Source organism: Vombatus ursinus, unplaced genomic scaffold, assembly GCF_900497805.2.
Source record: "Vombatus ursinus unplaced genomic scaffold, bare-nosed wombat genome assembly UNPS02014812.1, whole genome shotgun sequence".
In the NCBI taxonomy this organism is placed as follows: Eukaryota; Metazoa; Chordata; class Mammalia; order Diprotodontia; family Vombatidae; genus Vombatus; species Vombatus ursinus.
The window spans coordinates 89,163,231-89,182,359 of record NW_020954590.1 but is presented as its reverse complement, the minus strand read 5'-3'; the positions used below and the strand labels follow the sequence as shown (position 1 = coordinate 89,182,359).

Below are 19,129 nucleotides of genomic sequence, written 5' to 3'. Positions count from 1 at the left end.
CTCAACTATTTTAATCTTTGAACCACAATCAAGTTGGCAAAATAAAACCAAATAAAAATGATGCATTTAATGTCATGTAATTTGACTATCATTTTTGTGAAAGAAAACTCCAAGAATCTCAGTTTGTCTATTTCCAATTCTAAAAGGACATGTAATCAACATGCATTTTTTGGTGGGGAAGCTTACAAAAATAAATTTGTTAAAAACATTTTCCTTAGTGGCAGCTAGGTGGCGCAGTGGATAAAGCACCAGCCCTGAAGTCAGGAGGACCTCAGTTCAAATCCGAGCTCGGACCAAACACTTGACACTAGCTGTGTGACCCTGGGCAAATCACTTAACCCCAACTGCCTAAAAAAAAACAAAAGAAAAAAAACATTTTCCTTAGAAAATATATTTATGATCTTCAGCAGCTTCATCTTAAAATAATTTAAATCACTGGCTTAGAAAAAAACTACCATTTCATAGAAACTGAACATTTCCTTCAAAAGTGTTATTTAAAAATATTCACTTAAGTGAGCTTTAAAATTAGGTTACATACTTTTCAAATGTTAATTTTTATTATAAAAGACTATGTCAAGCATAGGTGACAGATGATTATTCTTTTCAGGTTTTTGAAGGCCCTCCCTCTTTTTCTGTCCTTACTAGATAAAAAAATATAATTTCAAATATTTTCATTTTTAACAAAATAGAAGATTCTGCTTTGAAATCCACCAAGGACTATAGTTAAGATAACTAGCTACAGTGTATGTTGCCATTGATATCACCATTTCTGTGCCTTGTTCCTCACAAAGCAATAAAGAATGGGAACTTGTCACAGGCATGACATATCACTACTTTATTACATCATTAAAATATTTCAGAAATTTAGCCAAAGAGCTATAAATTACAATGGATGCTCACTAGCTTTTACATTTTTACACAACATATAACTTTTATATGTTGTGTGTATATACATATGTATATAAATACACATATAACTAGCTTTTATATTTTTATACCACATATAACACGTGTTATTATACATGTATTATCGAATTTTCCTCATTATCACTTTGTTGCCATGTTTATTGCAGAACTGCTCATATATCACAACACCCATCACCTTAAAACTGTGTATTATCAACACACACATTTCCCTAAAGTAATGCCTGTTACTCATGCTAATAATTCTCTTTCAAGAGTCTAAAGTCTTCCATAACCAAAAAGCATTAACTATCCATTTTTTGTTGAATAGCCAGCAGCCTTCCCCTAAAATCAAGAAAACTAAACCTCACTTTGGAGAAGTACTAGTATCTACCTTAATAGAGGAAAAAGACTTTTTATTCTGAATCTCATCCAAAACAGATGAAAATAGTATGAAAAAAATTTTTTATTTTTTTATTTTGTCATTTAGATAAATTTTTACCCAAAAACAAAAGCACAATAACTATGAACTGAAGTTAAATATCTGACAATACATGATCATAACACAGGCTTTGTTGCGCAATGACACTATATGCGAAGAGGACTTAGCTTGCTAGCTCATAGTGGGAAGAGTAGACAAACTATTCACATCTCTCAGAGAAGTACAAATGTTATATTAAGCAAGTGTTATATTTTTACAGGTATCTAGTAGGTTACTTTAAGTTTATTTTCACTTATCAAGTCTATCTGCCTTTTAATATAAATTCAAATGTCACTTACAATGCTGTTATTTTTTCAGCTCTACCTGACTAATAATTATGTAAATTTCACCTCTGAATTTAAGACATTATTTGTGAGGAACTTTATCAACATTCAATGGCCTCATAGGTAAAATATTGAATAAAATTAAAAGTATGTAGAATAAGCTTAATTTTTCCATGTTTTAGCACTTCAAGCAGAACTATTAATAACTATGACAGGCTAAATTTACTTAATGATCTGAAGAAATATAGAGACCTACTAATTCAATGGTTGTCTTCTGATGGTTCTAGTAGCAGGTAATGCTTAAGGGTCATTTTATGGTCATTTGTAGTGATAATACTTCACAAAGTAAAATATCACTGACCCCAAAAGAGTTAAGATTAAGTTTCATAAATATGACTAAGTAAATACTAGTATTTATTTTGCATAGCAATTATGAGTTAAATAAAATTAATTTATAAGATTAATGTATAAATCATTCCTAAGGGGTAATTGAGATATGTATTTTTTAAATTAAAATTTATTTTTTCAGATAGGCATTATATTCAATCCAATACATTTCAAAATGCCTCCTATGAACAAAGCACTATGCTAAGGAGGCACTGGAGATACAGAGACAAACACATTCTACCAGGAAGATACAATACTGACACAAAAAAGAAAACATTAAACAACTAGGATGATCAGGGAAAGATTCACAGAAAAGCGGCATGTGTGAAGGAAGATAAGGATCCTAAGAGTCAGACATAAGAGAGAATGAATTCTCTAAGAGGGCTTATACAAATTCTTGGGAGTAAGACAGAACACAAAAATCTACAAACAGAGGGCTACTCCCAGTCACCAGAAAGCCTCAAGGTGTCCAGGAAGGTGGAGGGCTAGGGAAAAACTACAGCATCTTCCAGAGACGCAAGCAATGCTCAGACGAAGACAGCAGTCAGGAGTCCAGTAGCGCCAAAGTCCCCAGCATTCTGTTCTGGAATGCCAGGGAAAGAGGTCTGAACCTCCAAAACTGAGGCAGGTTAGACATCAGCACAGAAACCCAGAGGATTCAGAATGAGAACAAGCAGGGTCAACCACCCCACCCAATTCAGGAACCAAAGCAGGAGAGATAAGTAAATAGAAGAAACCCAACTAGAATCATTAACTACTGTGGATATACAGATCTAAAGATACTCCAAAAGGAGAAAATAACTCTTTAACAACAAGCAATGACTTAAATAAAAAACTGATTTTTCTACAAGGTCTATATAAATACTCAGAAGATTAAGCAAGAAATAAAAAAAAAAGGAAATAAATGTTCTAAAGGAAAGAATTGGAAGGAGCATAAGTAGCTTAAAACAAGTGGTTAATCTTATCAGAGTAACAGAATCCCTAAAACCAGATTAGACCAAACAGAAATCAATGATTCCATGAAAAAGCAAAAGATATAGAACAAGATCAAAAGACTAAGGAATAGAAGAAACAACTGACCTTGGAAAAAAAAAGTCAAAGAAGGAATAATTTAAAAATTATTCAAATTTCTAAAGGCCAATTGCTTCTTATAATGAACGGTATGCATATTCATAGAAAGTAGACATGGATCAGAGGTACATATAGTCTGTAGTTATAGTCTCTGACCAAACTGGGGATTTTTTTTAAAGCACGGACGTTATATTTCAAGAAATTACAAATTAAAATTGCCCACATCTTTTTTTTAAAATATGAGGCCAAAGTAAAGAATCTACTGACAATCTCCTGAAAGGAATTCCAAAAAGAAAAGTCCCAGAAATATCATAGCCAAAATCAAGAATCAAAGAATACAATACTGCAAGTATTCCAAAAAAAAGTAGTCCTGAAGAGACCTGGAAGCTAATCTATAAATGGAGATCTTGAATATAATCCCAGAAGGCAAAAGATGTAGGCTTACAACCAAGAACCACTCTGCAAAGATGAATATAATCTTACAGGAGAAAGAAATGGAACTTTAACAGAATAGAGGACTTTCAAGTATTCCTAATTAAAAAAGACTAGAGCTGGAACTTTGAAATAAACACAAGAGTTGAAAGAAACACAGAAAGCTAAATTTATTTGAGTAAATAGAAGCAGCTATATGGCGATATAGTGCAAAAATTCTAATAGGGAATAACAAACGTGCTCCTTCAGAACATTAAGGTTTTTGAAGGGTATTGAGAAAGTTAAAGAAGAAAAACAGAAGATCTGGGGGTGGATTGGTTCTCTTATGATGGTCTAAAGGAACGAAAGAGATGGAAAGGTAAAAAGAGGAATACATTACTGCAAAAAGGAGGAAGCAGATATTCCTGCTATTCCTCCTAAGTGAAGTGTGTGAGAAAAGTATACAAACGTGGAGAAAGGGATGGGGAAGCAGGCAGCAAATGAATCTCTTAGCTGACACGAACAAAAAAAGGGTTGAATACATTCACATTTACACCACACACAAATGTCCCCTCCAAGAGTTCAGTATAGAAATACATGAAAGGTTGGAGAATATTAGAGAGGAAATGGCAACAAGTAAAACAAACATCCTGATCCTGAAGAGACTAAGGAAAAGGAAAGAGATAAAAGAATGAGAGTCTAAGGTGTTTGCTATCGATCAAGGAATGCCTGAACAAACAGTGGTATATGAATGTATGTAATGGAATACATTATTGTGCCACAAGAAAGAACAAAAGATACTTATTTTGGAGAATCCTCGGCAATACGAAATGATGCAGCCAAGAGAGCAGAACCAGAAGAATTTGCATAAGAACAACCCCACCTCTGCAAAACTTTAGAACTCTGGTCAAAGCAATGACCAGGCAGGACCTCCAGGGAAGTATTCGACTCACCTTCTGACAGAGAAGGCATAGATTCAAGGTACAGAAAGAGGAAGATATGTTTAGACGTGGCTACTATGTGGATTCATTTTGCTTGACTATGCTTATTTCTTAAAAAGGTTGTCTTTTTTCTTCCTTTCACCTTCAATTACGTAGGGGGATGGAGGAGTAGGGATTAGCAATAGTGATTTAAAAAAAAAAGGGGGCCATTGAAACATTTTTTAAAATGCACAGAAGAAATTAGATGGAAGTTCAAAAGAGAGGACAGACAGCAGGATATAGGTGGAATTCATTGTGTACTTTTTTTTTAAATCATGTTATATGTAATGCAAATTCAGATTCTTTTTGTTTTTTATTTAATATATTTTCCCAATTACACGTAAAAACAATTTTTAACATTTGTTTTTTATAAATTTTGAGTTCCAAATTCTGTTCCTCCCTCCATTCCCTCCCATTTCATTGAGAAGGCAAGCATTTTGATAAAACATATTTCCATATTAGTCATGTTGTGAAAGAAAACAGACCAAAAAAAAAGAAAAAGAAAGTAAAAAAAGTATGCTTCAATCTGCATTCCAACTGTGATCAGTTCTTTCTCTGGAGATGGATAGCATTTTTCATCCTAAGTCCTTTGAAATTGTCTGGGATCACTTATCATTGTGAGAAGAGCTAAGTCACTCATAGTTGATCATCATACAATATTGCTGTTACTGTGTACAATGTTCTACTTCTACTTACTTCACTTTGCATTAGTTCATATAAGTCTTTCTAGATTTTTCTGAGAGAATCCTGCTCATCATTTCTTCTAGTACAATAGTACTCCAACATAATCATGTACCACAATTTGTTTGGCCATTCCATCCCCTCAATTTCCAAATCTTTGCCACCACAAAAAGAAATGCTGTAAAAATTTTGTACATATACATCTTCCTTTTTTTAATTTTTTGGGGGATACAGCCCTGGTAGGGTGTGCTGGGTGTGCATGGTTTTATAACACTTTGGCATAGTTCCGAATTGCTCTCCAAAATGGTTGGATCAGTTCACAACTCCACCAATAGTGCATTACTATCTCAATTTTCCCACATCCCTTGAAACGTTTGTCATTTTCCTTTTCTGTCACATTAGCAAATCTGATAGGTATTGGGAGGTACCTCAAAGTTGTTTTAATTTTCATTTCATTTCTCTACTCAACAGTGATTTAAAGCATTTTTTCATATGAATATAGATAAGTTTGATTCCTTCACCTGAAAGCTGCTTCTATCACTTATCAATTGGGGAACAGCTCCTATTTTTATAAATTTGATCAAATTCTTTCTATTTTTGAAATGAGGTCATCATCAGAGAAAAAAAATTCACAGTTTCATATGGAATCCTCTTTTTGCCTTCTGCTATGTATATGGAAATGCTCTTTTTGGTGCTCAAGTTCAGATTCAGAATTAAAAATTTTTTTTAAATATCAAAGAATTAATTATAGAAAAGCTGATGAGAAATTAAATGACTGGGATTAAATTAGATAACCAGAATTAGCATTAGCAAATATTACATTCTTATTTTAGAATAGCTGTATAATAAATACTTTCATTTAATGTAAATTTTTCCTTTATTCAGGCTACTCTGAGGTTCATACTTTGTGGTAATTACATACTACATATAATGTGTGTGTATAATTGTTCATCTTGTATTTCTGACCCAATTCCGGTAAATACATTTTGAAGTTATTTCTTAAACTATTTTTCAGAAAGACTGCAAAATATATAATGCTATCTACACATGAAGAGAATGTCATCAGCAGCAAAATATGAGTTTTCAGTTGTAATGCCAATAGTAATAAAAGAGACAGACCATCCATTCATGTCTCTTGCCAGTTCCTTCTTATAATGAATGGTATGCCTAACCTCAGAAAGCAGACATGGGTTAAAGATGTAGAGTCTTCGGTCATGGACTCAGATCCAAGTGAAGACTAAATCTTGGCATCATTACTATAGCTCTAGTTCATGATAATGAAGTAACAATACCTCTACTTTATACTTAGTCTCTTCAGAATAATTTAAAATATTATTTAAAATAATTTACATTCAGACACTCACATTTATACATATACACATTAAATAAAGTATGTTCTGTTGATTTAAAATGTAGTACTGTCTCCAAACACCTCATCTCAACTGTTCAATAATCAATTCAGTAAATTAGACTATGTATGCACAATGCTTTACAAACCTTTACATACTATATAAGTGTAAACTATTTTCTATAAGTCACTTAAAATAATACTAACAATAGTAATAGTAACAATAGCTAACATCTATATAATGCTTACTGTGTGCCAGGCACTATGCTAAGTGCTTTACAAATATTACCACATTTGACCTTCACAACAACCCTGGGAGGTAGGAGCTACTATTTTTCCTATTTAAAATTGAGGAAACTGAAGCACACAGAGCTTAAGTGACTTGCCCAGGGTCACACAGCTAGTAAGTGTCCGAAGGCATATTTGAACTCAGGTCTTCCTGACTACAAGCCTGGCTCTCTTTATCTCTTTATCTGCTGCACTACCTAACACAAACTAAATAATGATATAAGCATGATTAAAACCATATTATTAATACAATTATATTAATTTCATTACAAGAGAAGGAAAAGTTTATGTACACACATTGTAATATAGTTTTTAGTTATTAATATGGTCTTTCCATCACTTAGTAATATGCCATAAGACATAATTATTTCTTTCATTTTTAAATTGAAAAAAATCTTACTTATTTTAACCTTACTCATTCTGAATAAAGAAAATACCTATTGTATTTATAATGTAATCTATGGTTGAGTTAATATTAGCTATGTTTTTAATAAATCAAAACAAAGCTAGTACCATATTAAGTGGTAGCAAATGATTAGTAAGGGTGTAATTTTATATGTATATTGCATTATAAGGATACTAGAAAGGAAATAGTTACTAAAATTCAAAAATGAAACATATCTGAAAAAGCAAACCTCTTGCACCAGCTAGACTAGATGCTAACAATGTCTTAAATATTAGAGCACTTAAACAACATACCTAAAGAACCTCTGTTCTCTTGACGGTTTGGTGGTATGTTTTCTTTGGCCATGGAGACTAATATTTTGCTGTTTTCTGAAAGCTTTTCTACAGCATTGCTCTGGGGGAAAAAAGACAATCCATTTAAGGAGGGAAATAATCACAAAACATTTAATAGATTTTTATGTGTTTCACATCTTTTTACATTATAAAGTTTAAGATGCAATTATCAAAATACATTGTTTCAATATTGTAATGAATGGTAATAATGTTATATGACTTTCCCAAAGCATTATGAACTAATATTAAACATTTTAATCATCCATGCTTAAGTACTTTAAAACTTCATTATAAAAATATTTGCAATTCCATAGATTTATATATCCTATGCATCAAATTATTTCTCAAATGTTTTTACAGACTGCATAGCTTTTTGTTGTTCAGTCTTCCTTTCAATCACATTCAACTCTTCATGACCCATTTGGGGTTTTCTTGGCAAAAAAATACTGGTGTAGTTTGCCATTTCCTTCTCCAGCTCATTTTACAGATGAAGAGACTGAGGCAAACAGTGTTAAGTAACTTGCTCTCAGGGTCATACAACTATTAAGTAAGTGTCTGAGGCCAGACTGATCTCAGGAAGATGAGTCTTCCAGACTCCAGGCCCAGCATCCACTGCATCACCTAGTTATTCCACCACATAGCTACCACTCTGTAATTCACAGATATTAGAAGAGAAATTATCTCTGTACCATGAAATAGTATAGTAATGTGACTCTAAATATGAGACAGCATTAATATTTTTTTAAATCTTCTAAAAGATTCATTTTTGCCATTCTACATACTGCTTTTAAGATGTTAATAGAGCAAAAAAATTCCTAAAATACAAATAAAAAAATTTTATTTTTTACAAAGTTTTGGTACTTGAAAATTATTTGTAGTCAGTAGATTCAACCTCATTGCTTTTATGAAACATAATTTTGACAACTATATCTATGAAAAAAGTCAGAAACATTGAGATTCAAAATAGTTTAAAAGACAAGTTAGAACTAAGTTCATCCTTCTAAAACTTGAGTTAATAAATTCACTAAGTCAGATGCTTTAGGATTAAGATGATATTGGAATGTAACTTTTTCTCAAACTTTTTACAATGGCAGTAGAACTCTTCAATTTAAACAACACTTGGTAGTAAAATACTTTTAAATCATATTTTAATGCCTATGATTATTTATGCTAAATAACATAAGGTTGATTATATAATAACATCTCTAACAATATCACAAACAACTCACTACAAAGGTTTATGCTTCCTATATGTTTATGCTTCCTATAATGTTTTATAACAGGAAGAAATGTTAACTAACAGCTCACCACTTAAGTAAGCTTCACAACAACCTCAATTTTCTCCTTTAACAGTATATTTGGGATTATTTCAGTTTATCAAATTTTCACTTACAATTGAGAGTTCTGACTTAAAATTTCCTGTTTTATTTTTAAATGTCTTTATCATTCTAACAGAATGATTTTTAACTTGGTAACATAACAGACATTGAACAACAAAACTGTCAGAAGTTAACATACACCAGAGATAGATATTGTCAATCTACCTTTATATCCATATAAGGAGGGTCTTTTTCCAACTCAGCTTTGTCTTTTGTCAGTTTAGCCTTTTGATCTTCAATAAACTGATCTAAATTATCAGCCATTCTTCAGATTCTAAAAATAAATAAAAAATAACATGATATTAAATATATGTTATGTCAATACGCATATCCTTACTACTATTTTAAAACCTTAAGCAATCCACATTTGGCATTCAATTTAGCTTACTTATTCACTTGAAAACTTCAAATGAAAAGCTGGATCAATTGAGATACTATACATAAAACACTTTGTAAACTTTCAAATATTATATAAATGAAATTTGGCATTCAATTTAGCTTATTTATTCCCTTGAGAACATCAAATGAAAAGATGGATCAACTAAAATAATATACACAAAAGAATTTGAAAACATTCAAGTATTATATAAATGTCAGCTATGACTTATTCTTATCAAAAGATTGACCCAATCAATCAGCAAGTCTTTATCAAATATCTATTGTGTGCCAAACATGGTGCTAGGTGCTGAGGACACAAAGACAAAAATGGAACAATCCCTGCCTTCAAGAAGCTTGTATTCTATCAAAGGAGACAAAATATGCATATATATGTATGTGTATGTATATACGCATATGCACAGGCACATGCACATACCTAGAGAATTAATAAAAGTCAGTCAACAAACATTTATGTTTAAGACTACTATTAGGTACTGCACTAAGTGCTGTAGGTTAAAAAAAAAAAAAAAGCAAAAGATAGCCCCTGGTCTCAAGAAGCTCATGGTCTAATGGAGCAAACAATATGTGAACTATTACTGACAAATAAATATTTACAGGATGATAAAATGGATGGAACAAAAATAGAGAGAAGACACCAGCATCAAGGAAGGATTGGAAAAGCCTTCTTGCAGAAGGTTGGACTTTAGTTGAGGCTTAAAAGAAGCCCAGGAAGCACTGGAATAGTGTTGAAGAGGAAGACACTAGCAACTGGGGCAAAGGCTTCATGGTGAAAATGGAGCTAGAGCTGAGCCTTGAAAAAGAAAGATTCTTAGAGGAGGGGCAGAGTAGAATGTGTTACAAGCACTGAGGATATACAAAGATATCAAGATAAAAGATAAGTGTTAAATGTTAGGAAATAAGACCAGTTCAGTAGGACTATAGAGTTTAGGAAGAGAAACAATGGATAATGAGAAATGGAAAGGTAGGTTGGGGCACAGTTGTGAAGTTATATTTTATTAAAAACTTTTTGTACAAATAAAACCAATGAAGAAAAAAATTTTAAAGCAGTTAAATCCAAAAAAAATCTTTGCAGCAAGTTTCTCTGATAAAGGTTTCATTTCTAAGATACGGAAATTGATTCAAACTTAATAAGAAAGGAAGCTGTTCCCCAACGGAGAAGTGACCAAAAGATATGAACAGTCGTCAGTTTTCAAAGGAAGAAATCCAACCTATCAACAGCAACATGAAAAAAATGCTCTAAATCACTATTAGAAAAATGCAAATTAAAACACCCCTGAGGTACCACCTCACATCTATCAGACTGGCAAAGCTGACCAAAAAAATAGAAAAATGACAAATGCTGGAGGGGCTGTGGGAAAACAGGTATATTGTTGCAATGTCGATGGAACTGTAAACTGATCCAACCATTCTGGAAAGCAATATGAAATTGTTTTCAAAACACTACTACACTCTGCATGCCCTTTGACCCAGCAATACCATTGCTACATCTATACTCCAAAGAGATCAAAGAATAAGCAAAAAGACATATATATGTATGTATATATATACATACACACATATATACCCACACATACATATACATGTGTGTATGTGTGTGTGTATCAGCTCTTTTTGTGGTAGCAACAAACTGGAAACTGAGGGGGTGCTCATCATTTAAGGAATTACTATACAAGTTATAGCCCTGAATGGTGGTATATCACTAGGTACTGTAAGAAATGATGAAAGGGATGCTTTCAGAGAAACATGGGAAAACTTACATGAACTGATTCAGAGTGAAGTGAGAAGAACAATTTATACAATAATAACATTTATGGTGAAAACAACTTTGAAAGACTTCTTAGAACTCTGAGCAACACAATGACCAAACACAATTCCAGAGGACTCATGATTAAACATAATACTATATATCCTGACAGAGATGATGGACTCAGAATGCAGATTAAGATTTATTTGTCTGGAGACAGCCATTGAGAAATTTGTTTTACTTGACTATACATATTTGTTAAAAGATCTTTATTTTTCTTTTTCTTTGGGGGAAAGGAGTGGGAAAGAAGAAAAACTTTTGTTAACTGAAAAACTGTTTTTTAAATATTTATATTTCATCTTGGAGTCAATAAGTAGCCAACAAAGCTTTTTGAATAGAGGAGTGACAGGGTCACTTTAGCAGTGATGGGAAGGATGGATTAAACTGGAGAGAAACTTGAAGCATAGAGAACAATTAGGAAGCTAATGCAATATTCCAGTTAAGAGGCAATGGCTAAGTGAAAGGAGAAGGGGATAAATATGAAAAAATAGTATGGAAGTAGAAATGAAAAGATTTGGCATCTTGATCAGAAATGTAGACAACACCAAGATTGTGAACCTAGGTAACTGGGAGAACACTGGTGCCCTCAATGGAAATTGGGGATTTCAGAAGGGGAGAGGGCTTGTGGAGAAAGAAAACTAGTTAAGTTTCGGTTATCTTGAGTTTAAAATGCCTATGAGGCAATCCAGTTTAAAATATTCAACAGGCCAGTGGAGATACAACACATCTAGAGTTTAGGAAAAAGTCAAGCGATAGACAAATACAAAGACAGACAGAAAAATTTGGAAGTCATCGGCATAGAGATAACAATTAAACCCAAGTCTCAGGCTTTTACAGCCACAGCTGGGGATAGTTACAATGGTAGAAAGCAAAGCAAAGGGTGCTAACACACAGTTTTTAGACCATCTACAAACATTAATTTAACTGCTACTCTAAATTTGAAGATTTTTTTTGTCCAAAAATAAACGAGTTGACTAGAGATACTGAATCACATCAAAGCTGACATTTTTGCAGTAACATGAAACCAGAAGACATAAGGAAATTATGGCTAAATAAAGCATGGTTTGCAGGTCCCAATGGCAGCAAAGAATAAAAGACTTGGTGGAGTTGGATTTATTGTGTGCTCCAAAACAAGAAACATCATTTCATAGTATATTTATCTCACCTTGTAACTATAAGAATAAATAAAAAGACCACCATGGGGTTCAAATTCTGCTTGAACTCACTACCTATGACAAGATTTACTTACCTTAGGCAAGTAACTTATCCTCTCAAGACATGAGCTTTCTCATCTGTAAGATGAGGGGATTGGACTAGATGACTTCTAAAAGTCCTTTCCAGCTTGTATATTTGAAAATGAATATGCTATAAAAACAAAAGATACCAACAAACACTTTTAGAAGTTCGAGACTCACCTATTTAAACAAGCTATTGACACCAGTGGAAAAAAAAAGGCAAAGTGCATAGAAGTACAGGCATTAATTCTGATTATCACCACTTAAACAAGTTGAACTGTTGTGAAACAGGTCACCACAACAAGAAAGCCAAAAGATTCCAGGAACCACCTTTCAGAAAACATAAGCTCTTTGTCAAGGGAAGAGTCATAGCAACCAATGTTGCAGGTGGAAGGGAAGGCCACTTCAAGAAAGCTTAGCAGGATACCCAAGTACACTGGATCACTTTAGTTCAAATTTACAGATGCAAGTAAACAAATAAATACAAAATGGTACAGATTTGCCCAAATTTTTGAAGGATTCTCTTCTCATCAATAATGACTCTGTGCTATATGAGGAAGTAGAAATGACCTTTAAAAACATAAATTCACAAGGGGTGAAGGACCCAACCAAATACACACAAGTCCAAGCTTGAAGCAATGCAATTTTGAAGGCACTCAGATACCAATTTTTAAGCTATCTAAATGAGTAAAACATACACAAAAGAATGGGGGGAAGGAGGGAATCACAAGCGGTATTAATACCAAAAAAAAATCTGACTGCATATTGACAGAGAAGTATAGAAAAAATAGCAGTTTGCTGTTATTTATTGTTTGTCTAACTGCCAAAAAAGCATCTGGTCTTAAAGGCTCTCCTCCAAAAAGGTGCTTCTCATGTATGCCATAGAGGTATGCAAGCCAAAGCAGGAATCTGGAAATCTGTTTTGCTTGACTATACATATTTGTTGCAAGGATCGTGTTTCTATTTCTTTTCCAGTGGGAGGGGAGGGGCAGGAGAGAAGAGATGGTACCAGAGACTGGGATTTAAAAAAAAAAAAGGTTATTTTTTGTTCATTTAAAAAAAGGAAAATAATATTAAAAAAAAAAAAGAATTGACTAGGAACACTAGTCTCCAAACTAGGAGCCATAGCATGATCACAAAGAGTATGTGGACCAAGAAGTATAGGAGGACAGTTCATATCCATTTTAGCCTTGAAGGATTTGGGGGCTGTCTCTAACAACCACACTATTCTTTTTATCCTTTATCCAACAATCCCTAACTATTCCCCTTCCTACTACTTACTGCCTTTCCGTGGCTGAGCAAACTCCTAACCTCTCCCTGCTCTCTAGCAGATGGTCCATCCTTCAGGAAGTTAATCACCCACACCAACAGTTGTACAGGCCAGATAGCACCACTCCTCCCCCAGCATACCCACACCCACAAGCCCCAGATTATTCTGTTTAAGCAGGGGCCCCTTGAAGGAGGGAGCTCTGTGCTCCAGCACAAAATACACACCTCTTTCAATTATCTATTTCGGTCAAGAAGCTTAAACATGGGTGTCACATTGAAATCTTCACTCTCTCTCACCCCATATATCCACTCAGGTGCCAAATCTTATTGTTCCTATTTCCGAAAGTTTCTCAAATCTGCCCCTTTTCTCCATACCAACCTAACTGAGTGCTTTACCCCTTCTCACCTGGGGTCTTCTAATTATTCCCCTGCCTCAAGATTCTCCCCCTCTTAAATCCCTGCCCCACATAGCTGCCAAACTGATTTTCCTAAAGCACAGATGTGGCCATTTCATTCTAGTACTAAACTGCAGTGGCTCCCCACTGACACTTGGAGAAAATGCTATTTCCTCTTTATCTCATCCTTTTAAATTTCTTTGTATAAATTTTACAACGCATATGATTATTTGCACAACAGTACATGTACACATATAATTTGTTAATAAATATGCATCTAGTGGAGTTGCACACTGGAAAAATTTTACTGATGGAATGCAGAATCAAAAAAGTTTGGAAACTATGGACAAGGAAGGAAGAAAGCGAGCTATCCCATATATAAGAAGTTATCTAAACCTTCCAACAAGCCCAAATTGCTTCCCAACGTAACAGCCCATCTTTGCAGGAGCAATATTCTTCTGCTCTATAACTCTGAATTGTAAACCATCACAATCTCTAGAGAATCAAAATTACAGATGACAGAAAAGGCAACAGAAAGGTGTACAGTAGATGCAGAAATTGGTGCAAGACATCAATAAGGAAATATATGATCAGAAAAGGAAGCAGGCTAGTTTATAATTCTAGTAGTTTAACTGAATTATTTTAAGGGAAATCAGTTCCTACTTTTCTGAGCTACCTTTCACAAAGGTCTCCAACTCACGAAGCAGCATGACATAACGGAAGGAAAAAATCCTGAACCCAAAATAAGAAATCCAAGGTTTGCATCCCAACTCTGTCAATCACTAAATGTGGGACTTTGGACAAGTTCACTTAATTTTTCTAGGCCTCAACTTCCTCATTCCTAAAAATAAGGAATACATGTGTGCAAGCTACTCTACATGGTGCTACAAGGCTCATATGACATAATATAAGCATTTTGTAACTGTAAAGTATTATACAAATATAAACTATTATCTTCATCTCCATAGTCACACACACATAAACTATGCCTGTTAAATAAAGCCTCACAAACGCAAGTTAGTAACTACAACTTAACTCACCAACATAGGAAGAAACTTGATAATCATAATATATTTTATACCCCTACTCATATAAAATATTGCCAGCAACACAGGCAAGATGTCATCTACCCTACATTTTGTAAGACAGGTTAAACACAGATACACACACACAAAATGTAATTAATTTACACTGACTAATCAAAACACATTTTAAAAAACTTTAAGTGGTAGTTCAAATTAGTTTAATTTAATTTAATACTATGTTACTTGAACTACATGAGGTCATCAGCTAGGCCTTAATAATTTTTTTAATTACACCAAAGTTTTGATGAAATGGGATTTATCCTAAAGCCATAATCACAACCAATCAATATATATAATGTGTATGTGAGTGTGTATGTGTGTATATATGTAATTCCCACTTTCTGGGATTCTGACACTGTCCTAACATCAGTTGGATTTTACATTTCTTTCCTTTTTGGTTGTTTTTTGGTTTTTTTTTTTGCTTAGGCAGTTGGGGTTAAGTGACTTGCCCAGGGTCACTCAGCTAGCAAGTGTCAAGTGTTTGGTCTGAGGGCACATTTGAACTCAGGTCCTCCTAACTTCAGGGTCGGTGCTCTATCCACTGCGCCACCTAGCTGCCCCATTACATTTCTTTCCTTAACTAAAATGATACGTAATACATTTTTAACATAACATGTTACTTTTACATGTTAAATTATATTCCTGACATAACTGCATATTAGGAAAGATCTCCACTAAAGTCCTACTTTGATTCCCTACTTTTGAGCACGCCTCATTAGAGGCACCACAATTCTCTCAAATGTTATGCCAGCAGGGCACAAGCTCTGAGTGTAACCACACTGGAAAGACTTTGAATGTGGATCCAACAATGAACCCTCTATCTATTGTTAAGAAATAACCTAGGTCCAGGTGGGACACATGGTGATGAATTTCTCAGTTAGATTAACTGTTGAAGATGTGGTACTAAATTAAAGAGGCATTTCAGCCTGCATCAATGTTGGAAGCACCGACACTAATGAAATCAAGTATCTTTCAAGTGCTGAAGTATCAGAAAAGAAATGTAATTGCAAAAGCAAAATACAGTGGAAGGAACATGGATCTGGAGTCAGAGGACCTTTGCTTGACTACAATGTGACCTAAGGCAAGTCCCTTAATCTCTTAGGCAAAGTTTCCTCATCTTTGAAATGAAGGAGTTTTTAAAACCCTTCTGATGCTAAATCTATGATTTTGATTCCTCCTTCTCCCCTCACTCCAATTACACATGACAGATTGCTACTGGCTAATGTATTTTTCAAACCAGCTTCAGAAAACACATTGGCACGCTATTTGATGTCTCCATAGTTCCAAAAACACATTCCTGAAACTGTCCTGTAAAGGTCGGCACTGCAAAGGATACACATTTAACAAGGCTCCACTCTATTTAAAAGACCTGGAACACAAGAATCTTCTCGGAGTCACAAGGAACTCTCAAACATTTACTGCATATCTACTATGTACAAGGCATTTTGCTAAGCAATGGGATTTAAAAATAAAAAAGTTGAAAAACAACACAGCTCCTACTCTTCTGAGCTTAAAACTTATTCACAAAGGGGACAGGACATATTTGTACACAAGTAAGTATAATACAAAAGGCAAAAGATTTTTCAGAAAGATGAAGAGATTCAAAGTACCCTAAAAAAAATCTAAGGGGATAAACCTTAAAAAGAGAAGGCTTTCAACAGAGTGAAGGACTTCAACAGTCCAAGTACGGAAGACAGCCTGAGCAAGGAGATAGGAAGCAGCAGAATGACAGATCAGGGAATAGCCCCGTTTAGTTAAAATTCAAGAGCTGGAGAAGGGAAATGGGATCACAGATGTAGAGATGGAAGTAAACTGATAGATCATCTGGTCCAACACTTTCATTTTACAAATGAGGGAATTAGAAATGACTTGCCCAAGGTCATACAGGTAGTAAATTACAGTCAGGATTTGAATTCTGTTTCTGCAACTCCAGATTCAGAACTCTTTCTGGAAATGTAGGTGGGAGCTATATTATGGAGGGTATTAGATGCCAGTCTAAAGAGTCTTTTATACTTTAGGAAAATGCTACTGTATATATTTGAGCCAACAAAGGAATTATTTTTTCCCCAGTTGAGTATTTCCAGAACATCTAACGTAACGATCTGGTACTTGTGCAGAACACTTCCAATCACAGAAATTTCTATTTGCCACATCTTGAAGAAGCTTTGAAATATTTCTAATAGCCTTTAAACAGAAATTTTCAGCCAAAACCCTGTCTCTCAAGGTCACTTTGAATTTCTATTACGAGTTTCCAACTTGTGAGCAAGCAGCAACATAAAAGTTCACAAACATTTCCACTTAATGATATTCACAACTTTCGAATTACAGCATTTTGGAGCTGAAAGGGATCTGAAAGATCATTTAGTCTCAACTCCTTCATTTTACAGATGAGAAAACCAATACACTTGAGGTCATCTTCAGCTAAAGACATGCACCTAGGCAGAGCTGGTAAAATACGGTTTCCTCACTTATGGCACGATGCTTCTTCCCTTATATCATGAAATTGCCATAAAACTTGCTCCAGAGCTAATCCCTCCTCCCGGAAAAACATCCTGCATAAGATCACTACCCTTTGGGAAGCTCTCTCCATATTAGTGCAGCCCCCACAAGCGGCTTAGCTCCTCCAAACTTGAGGATTTCAGTAAGCCGCTTTCTCATTCCATCCCTAACGATGCACACGTCACTAGGCATTGCTTTCCCCCGCCTGCACGCTCCGCTACGCCTACAAAAGGGCCATTGCTCCGCGGTGCTCTGCCTCCCCGCCCCGGGCCCCGGGCCCCGGGGGTGCTACGGCCCCTGGCCGCCCGCCCTCCGGCCCGGGGGAAGCCCTGCCGCTGCCTCGGGCAGTCTGGTCTCCGCTTACCGGCGGGGCGCCTCTCCCAGGCCATCGCTCGTCACGAGACGGCCGCCCGGCTCTCCATCAGAGACGAAGCGGAGCCCGCTCCAAGCCCCGGGGAAGGATCCCGGAGGAGGCTCCCCGAGGCGGGCGGCCCCCCGCGGCGGCAGAGGCTCGGTCCGCGGTGGCAGAGGCTCGGTCCGCGGCCCCTCGGTTAGTCGCGGCCGCAGAGCGCAGCCTCCAGCCGCAGCATCTACCGCAGCCGCGCCCCCACCCCTCCGGAAGAAACCCGGGCGGCGTTGTCAGGCAACCGGGCTACAACAAATCGGGCCGCACCCCAGCGCCGAGCCCCTGCCGGGCTCCGGCTCCAGGACTGCCCCGGACCGCCAGGTGCGGAGCCCCCACCGCCCTCACGGGGTCGGAGCCTCAGGCCGGGCAGCCGAGGCAGGCCTGACTCTGCCCGGACCCGGAGGGCTCTCGCTGAGGGAGGAAGACGCCCGGACGGCCTCTAGGGCGTCCTCCGCCGAGCCACGGTGCCTTCTGCCCGCGAGCCTCCGCCAGTGACAGCTCCTCCGCCTCCCCGCAGCATCCCCGCGCCTCCAGTAACGGCTGGAGGCGCCCCTTCCCCCAGAAGCCGCTCGGGGCAGTGCCTTGCGCCCCCTGGCGCACGGGAGGCCTCCCGCGCTGCCTCCGCCGTAAGTGGCCGTCTTCAGGGCAGCCGGTAACCCCGGGGACGCCCGCAAGCGCAGGGCGAAGAAAACGCAGAGGGTATGGGAGCTTTCTCCACGCTTTTCATTCCAAGCCAGCATTTCTCCTTTTCTTCTTCAGCCCCCGTGGAGGCCTTTTAAATTATCATCTGCACCATTTCAGAATCTCTTAGATGTGTAAGTGGAAGGGCCCCCAGAGGTAATCTGGTGGGCCGCGCCTTCACTTTACAGATGACAAAACGTGTAGGTAAACCTTCGTCCTCCGACTCCGAACCCACTTCGAAAGCTACTTCTTCTCAAGTCACTGATGATTCCCTCTTGTCCCTGCCACACGTGCTCTCACCTTTCCCCCCAATTAAGGAACCATTCGTATGTTTCTTGCTGTACATTCTACCTTGTCTTGCAATATTTCTATCTGCAGCCGCCGGCCCTGTTAGGTCGCAGGCTC

The 19,129-nt window shown here is 36.5% G+C and overlaps 1 protein-coding gene across 14 annotated transcripts in view; it reads right to left on the bottom strand.

Moving 5' to 3' along the window:
* The window catches only part of LOC114053780 (centrosome and spindle pole-associated protein 1-like), a 133,484-nt gene that overhangs the window by 112,324 nt on the left and 2,031 nt on the right, over positions 1-19,129 (bottom strand). For 13 of the 14 annotated variants that reach the window (XR_003570423.1, XM_027876918.1, XM_027876920.1 and 10 more), the window contains exons 1-3: positions 18,002-18,087; positions 9,117-9,225; positions 7,534-7,633 (exon numbers count right to left, since the gene is read on the bottom strand). Coding sequence is in view for 13 of the 14 variants with exons in the window: in XM_027876918.1 (XP_027732719.1) it covers positions 7,534-7,633; positions 9,117-9,215 (199 nt within the window). In the remaining variant the exon portion in view is untranslated. Of the gene's footprint in view, positions 1-7,533; positions 7,634-9,116; positions 9,226-18,001; positions 18,088-19,129 lie in introns of those variants that run through there. The other variant, XM_027876919.1, reaches the window with a different exon arrangement.